Source organism: Archocentrus centrarchus, chromosome 5 (assembly GCF_007364275.1).
Source record: "Archocentrus centrarchus isolate MPI-CPG fArcCen1 chromosome 5, fArcCen1, whole genome shotgun sequence".
In the NCBI taxonomy this organism is placed as follows: Eukaryota; Metazoa; Chordata; class Actinopteri; order Cichliformes; family Cichlidae; genus Archocentrus; species Archocentrus centrarchus.
Genome location: NC_044350.1, coordinates 18197425 through 18204359, shown reverse-complemented (window position 1 = coordinate 18204359; position 6935 = coordinate 18197425). Strand labels below are relative to the sequence as shown.

Below are 6935 nucleotides of genomic sequence, written 5' to 3'. Positions count from 1 at the left end.
TTACTTTTAACTGCAAAAAAAGTAAATTAAAAGTAAATAATGGGTTATTTACTTTTAACGCTGACTGCCGGAGAAGTAAGATATTAACGCTGCAGTTGGTACATTTCATAGTGGACAGTTAAGCTAATGAGAAGCACACGTTTTGTTAGCTATGTGAAACTTCCTCGACAACGTCCAGGGTTACAGTCTTGTAACGTCTGTGCTTTACTCTGTGGATATTGTATGCGTACACATATTTGTAGCCCGTGTAAGCTGAAACAAGCCCTACGCTTTATCTTTGCTTTTAGGTATTTCTTGGCTTCTTGTGTATTTCACTGCTGCTTCCAGCTAACGAGTCGTCGATAATGTCTGTTGGTAAGTCTGCACCGACACAGCCATTCAATACATAGCTGTACTCAAATTCACAGGAAATACACTCCAGCAGTAGAAGTTTGAGTCTTCTCTCAACAAAACTAACTTAAAAAAATGTAATTATACTTCATAAGGCTTTGCAGCTTACAAACCCCTCTATCTCATATAAGAGGGAAGAACAGCAGCTGCTTGGTCCAAGTATTTTTTTATGCATTAACTGTACTAAAAGTACTAATATTTGAAATTAATTCCTAATGATTAAGGGTTGGTTTAGAAACAAAACAAAACAAAACAGCTTACTCACTGAATATCTTTACTGCTTTACTATGGCTAAGGAGGAAACTGTGAGATCCTATTTGTGCCAAAATTATCTTCACTTGCATGTGGAGTGAACAAGTTATTATTCCAGTTATTATATTATTTCAGTTTTGCTTGGGCACAGCTTCAAAGTTGTGACAAAGCTATTTTTACAACCTGTGTGTGTATTGATCAGCTGACAGAACGAAACTGTGGCTGCATCTTGTTGTACTTCCTGTCACTTGACAGTGTGGCTTTGTAAGTGGTCTTGATGTGTCATTTGACTGTATTGTCTTGATGTGGCGGCACAGCTGATTTATTAGTAACTGTTTCATAAAAGATAATACCAGACTAGCCTTTTTCAAAGTGTATATAATCTAATTTAAAAAAATAAGTTACTTTGTTAAATTGGGCATTAAAATAATGTTACCTGTCAAGATGTTGTTTAAAAGACTTGAGCACAGTGGGGTTTTTTTTCTCCTGTATGGCCTCAGAAAACAAAATGCTGGATTTCACAAGCATTGGTCTGAAAGAATGGAGAAAAAAAAAAGCCCCTAAGCATCCTAAGATTTATGCTCCCTGGTCTCCTTTTTAGCAAAAGGGTGTGGAAACAGAAAGCTTGACCAAGCAGCAGAAGCAAGGAGAAAGCTAAAAGAGAATTTTCAGGTAGAATGACTGCTTTCTGTTTCCTGGAAAGGCCGAGAGTAATTTGGATTTTAGCTAAATGCGTAACATATTCATCGGGGTAGTTATTTATTTTCCTTTCAGACAAAAGTGAGCCTGTGTTTTTTAAGCCTTTGCTGCCGCTGCTGCACAAGATGGTGAGCAGTGACTCTCAAAAACTGGGTCAGATTTCAGTAAAGGCAGCAGAAGCCCTGACATAAGATTTTATTTTCTCTTCACTTTTGCAAATACTTCCACTTGGGTATCCAAATATGGTTGTCTTTTAAAGTCTATTTCACTCTGTTGGTGAGACAGACTTGTATTACTTGCTATCGCATCAGTCAGTTGCATTTAACTTGCAAAAAGTTTTACCCTGATGCTGAAGTTGTGCTGCCAGTTCAGCTGCAGTTTGAAGTAGTAGTATAACTACATGATGATAATGAAGTAAATTATCATTGCAGAATTGCCAGTGCTAATAGATAGAAGTTAACATGGCCTTTGCAATAACTGTTGTATACTAAAATGAAAAACCAATCATTATACTCGATGAAATGATCGGTACTCAAAAGCATAATTAAACCTCATGAGGTTGATCTTTTTGCAAAAGCTATTCACACACATTTTTGAGCTTTTGAATAGAAACAGAATAGAAGTTTAGAGTAGAAATTTTCATTCAACTGCATACAATTTTTATGCCAGTAGATGGGGCTCTTTACTTGTTTTTAATGTCTGTGAATACTCCATTCAGGAATATAGTTTCTTCTAGCTTAAGTAATGCACTTTTGGATTTCATGTGTATTGAAATGTGATATGAAAAAAATCCTAAACTGATTAACTACATTCAACAGTTGCTAAGAAAAGCTCATCAATTTGAAATGCCAAATTAGCACTGACATTAATGCTGTCACGGTTAAAATATGTTGTAATGAATCTATAATATATACCAGTCTGATTTAACAAGCATGTAAAGTTGCAGTCTATGAAACTTTCAAACCAGCAGAAGGCTTTAGCTTGCGATTTAGTGATGAGCGTATCCACAGTACAAAGTAGCGTGAAAGTAAAATTTAAAAAATTTTTCTTTGACCTTCTCTGTTGACTTTTGGATGCTTGTGTGTTTGCTAAACTTTTAAAAGAGTTTATGCTGCTCAACTACACAAAGTAAGTGACAAAATGTACTGTACTTGTCATAGGTTGTACCATCGGCGCTGGCTGGGCAATAGCTGTCACTATTTATAATACTCCATGTCAGGCGGGCCTGTGTGTGTGTGTGTGTGTGTGTGTGTGTGTGTGTGTGTGTGTGTGTGTGTGTGTGTGTGTGTGTGTGTGTGTGTAGGCTGACTCCCCTCAGAATTTTCCAGCGAAGAAGACTGGGAGTTCACTCGTGAGCTGGTTTCCGTGCTTATCCAGACTGTTTCTCTGCATTATTTGTTTTTATTTTTTTTTTTAGTTACTTGCTGTTCATATTGAACCTTTATCTTTGCTTCTCTTGGATAAACAGACACATTTAATGATATCTATCTAGCTGCTATTTTTAGAAGAGTGGAAAAACTTTTGTCCTTCGCTGACCTAGGCGCTCAGCTGGCTCAGCTGCAGTTGATCTTCTGGCTTGCTAGTTGTCATGCTAGCTTCACACTTTGATGTGCAATGCCCTCCTCTGTGGCTGTTTTTTCCTGTGCTGGCTACAGGAAGCTCCTTCCCTGGTTGCTAAGGCAACCGAGGACCATGGCCCCCAGCGGGAGTTGGGGAAGCCTTGGGCTGTCTTTCAGCTCGGCACTGTGCAGCATGCCCGCTGACCCGCCGCTGACTGGGAGGAGGAGCCAACTTTGCAGAGGAGCTTCTCCTGGACTAGTATGGGTCCTGCCATCCTGCTGTCCCATTGTGAGACAGAGCTCCAGCATCAGAGCTAGTGCTCCTTTCTCCTTCTGCTGGCCACTTTACTGCTCTGACTCACCGTGCTCCACTACTAACAGGAGCACAGGCAGCAAGATGTCATCCTCGTCCTCCACCTCCTCCTCCACCGCTGCAGATGGACAAGGAAAGCCTATGCCTAAATCCCCGTTTCACAAGAGGGCGAGCCTGCAGAGCACCACCAGCCCTGGTGAGTGTGAGTGAAAGGGGGGTCCCAAAGAAGGAGTGGGGGAACATCTTACGTGAATGTGGAGTCAGAAAATTACACAGGTGCTTGTGCATTGGTATTTAAGAATTCATGCTGCTAACCAGGAGCAGTATGAGAGGGAAGTGGAGATCAGTGCAACTCTAGCTACTAACTCTATTTTTTACCCCGAGCTACAGCTTCAACCGATGTTGGATAGTTTGCATTCAGCGTACTTGCTCTTCTGTTTGTAATACACCTCTGTGAGTCACTTAATTGCAAAGAACATTTTAACAAAACTTCAGATGAAATGTATGTCATTTTTAAATAATTGCTATTCAATTTTATCAGGCAGATGATCGTGCAAAGTACTGACTAGTGCACATGAATGTTTTTTGAAGCCAGATAACAGTGTAAAGTCCAGCAGGGTTGTGCAAAAGGAAGAAAAAAAATGTGTGCACTTTGATATGCAGGGAAAGTTCAGATTTGTCGTAATGGGGCACCGATGTACAGACTTTACTTAACTTGCAAAGTTAATGTTTTGCAGCGGCAACTGATGGTCTAATGTGGACCACCTCAGCTCGTACAAAAACTGTGAAATATATTTTCCTGGTTTGCACAGTGAATATTGCAGTTTATTTATACATTCATCAAAATTCAATAAGCTGAGGGTTTTTGTGTTATTGTTAGATTGTAAAGGAACGTGGAACGTTTGTGGGCCTCTGTGCCCACTCTGCACTGTCGCAGTTACAGTTTTTCAGGTTTGCACAGACTGGTGGTAACGGTTTATCGGTTTAAATAAATAAAATTGCTATTGATGTTTAATATTTTGTATGTTTGAGGGATACAGGACAAATCACTGTAGCTATATAATTATGGTGACAAACTAGGAAGTTCAATGTAAAACTAATTAAAATACTGATTTAGTTTGATGCTAGCTCGTCAGCGTGCCATAGGACAGCACAAAACCTGAGGGTTTGGAGGGATGCAGCAGCAGATTTTAAGCGGTAACTCATGCTGAAGACACTCTGTACAGTATTTGCTGAGGACGCCTGTCTTTGGTGCAGTAATAAATAACTTATAGGTCTCTCTAGCCATGCAGTCACTTAAGTCCTCTCAATTAGCCGCTTGGCTGAGCCCTCTACACTCTCAGTCTGTCATGAGTTCCACATGACATTATGGACCATTACGGCCCATCTGACCACATTGCACCATTTGCATTTTTGCCTCCAAATTACTGTCAAAGTCAAATCATGGACTGAAGCTCAATATTTTTGCTTTGCTTGTTTTTGTAACCTCAGCAGAAATAGCTCTGCTGCATTACGTCTTTTGAGAATAGTTCAGGCTTCCCTCTTAACAAATGCATCTATCTCTCCAGCACCGACGTATTCGTGCACACTCGTTCTCTTATGCAATGGTTGGAGTGGATTTGCTCGTGTAAACATTGATTAACCAATCAGCTTCCTGTAGGAAACTGTTTCTGCCTGTAGGCTCAGCTGCTCTCCCACTGGACTCTCACATAAAGCAGAATATGTAATACCCAGTTATATGACGTGATATGTGGAGGTTATTAAAGTATCTGCCAGCGCAGTGGAGGGAATTCCTCTCGCTGGCTGGAATCCATGCTTTCTTCCTGTATGGGAGCTTCAATCTGTATTTTAACAAAACCTTCGGCTCTAGCTTGACACGGCCTTTTGTACGTTTTACCTTTAGGCTGTCTGGTTGTCTAGCTTGATTTTTGTTGAGGCAGTTATTTTTTGCTCCTTGTATGATGGTTTGTCAACTCAACATTTGGAAGGTGCACAATAGAATTGTGCCATCTAAATATGATACTGGATAATGTATAACAGGCATGTATATTTTGATGCAGTTGTAATATGCCACTGACTTGAACATGTTTCAGAGATAAGGCACCATTAAAGTATTTACTGTCTGTCAATATTTATTCATTATTTTGCCGTACCCACAATACTCAAAAATTACTGTATCAATTATCAGTGGGAGGCCACTGCTCTGCAAGCTCCACATTAATCTGTATCTTTTATACTCCCTACACATCCTGCTGCATGCTGCAGTTGGATGGCTACTGTATTTCCTCCACCACTCTAGCTGCCTCCTGTTCTGGTTCATTATTAAACAGATATACTGCCCTGTCACAGCATGTTCTCTTGTGCATCTGTCTTGAATTTATGTGTATTCTATACCTCAGGTCACGTGAGCTCTGTGCTGTTACTCCTGAGGGGATTTGCTGTACTCCTTACAAAATCATTACCATATTTACACGTTTCCCTGTGGACTTTAACCCATCCAGCTGAAAAGCAGTATGCCTGCTCACTTCATCTCACTCCCACGCTCAGGCCCTACAGCAGACAGAAACATGTGACAAGCAAATACTGGGAGCTCCTGCCCTGGCCCCCATAACCTCATAGTTGTGTTTTTCCAGCAGAGAGGTAGGCGTTTTCCTCTCCTGCTGAAAAGGTGTCACGGTGAGATGTTTTTCAGTGCCACTCCTTAAACGAATAAGTAGTTTCAATTTAAAGTAAACTTGCGGTAGAATTTCAAGCATTATGGGAAACTGTAGTTACAGGACTAATTACATTAGGTTTAAGGAAAGGTAAATAGCTAAATTAAGCTATATCTGAAACCAGGTAGGTTCAAGTATGTATGTTTTTTAAAAAAGGAAAAAATGTTGTTTTTGTTCCCTTTTTGCTATGCAATTTAATACTCAATAGTAAATGCACTTCTTCAGTTTTCCTTCTAACCACTAGAGGGAGTCTTGGGAATAAAAGTCAGCCCATCGGTTTGAAACAAGTTGCTGGTTGTCAGGGTCTCCTGTCTGTGGCTGTCCTGCCCTCAGACATGACTGAAGACCACTTTGCTCTGTATTTGAGTGGAAAATTCCACGGCTTTCTTTTGCTATGAATAGCTCAGTTGCTTACCATGTTAGAGAGGGAGTGTGTCCTGGAAAAGGGATTTTGGAGAGCTAGGAACTGAGGCCTTGACAACTATCTCACCAACAGGTGGGCCTGTTGTTGCTGAAGGCGACCAGATAGCCAGGAATATCAGTCCAGGCAAAAACACTCTCGCACACATACACAAATACACACGCAGAAACACACAGTAGATTGGCTTGTTGCCACTCCACCATTTCTCAGTGGGGTGATTTGCTGGCTGACAGGCTGTGCTTATACACATAGTTATAATGGGTTGTATTTCAGTGCTGAAGTAAAGTTAAGCGTGCTGCTTTGGTCTGTCTCTGCTCCTAACATGGCGTCTAATGAAGATCCATTTTCATTTAATCCACCTCATTTGAGCTCACATGAACCAGCGTCAGCTGATGTTTGGTCCCTCGCTGACTTTTTACTGTCTTTTGACCTCGGTGAGTCATTGAATCTCTCGCCCACCACCTCCTGTTCATTTAATGAGCCTCCAGATCGTGTTCGAAACTTTAATTAGGATTATATGCTCACACACGCAGCGCCACTATGTGAAAAGTTTCTCAGTACACACTTCCCAGTTCTTTGGTTATCTC

The 6935-nt window shown here is 40.7% G+C and overlaps 1 protein-coding gene across 4 annotated transcripts in view; it reads left to right on the top strand.

The window, feature by feature from the left end:
* ampd2a (adenosine monophosphate deaminase 2a) overlaps positions 1-6935 on the top strand; it is a 32517-nt gene that overhangs the window by 310 nt on the left and 25272 nt on the right. The window contains exons 1-2 of one of the 4 annotated variants that reach the window (XM_030728771.1): positions 25-75; positions 288-354. In XM_030728771.1, the coding sequence (XP_030584631.1) occupies positions 40-75; positions 288-354 (103 nt within the window). In that variant the 5' untranslated portion in view covers positions 25-39. Of the gene's footprint in view, positions 1-24; positions 76-142; positions 196-287; positions 355-2955; positions 3410-6935 lie in introns of those variants that run through there. The other 3 variants (XM_030728770.1, XM_030728772.1, XM_030728769.1) reach the window with 3 other exon arrangements.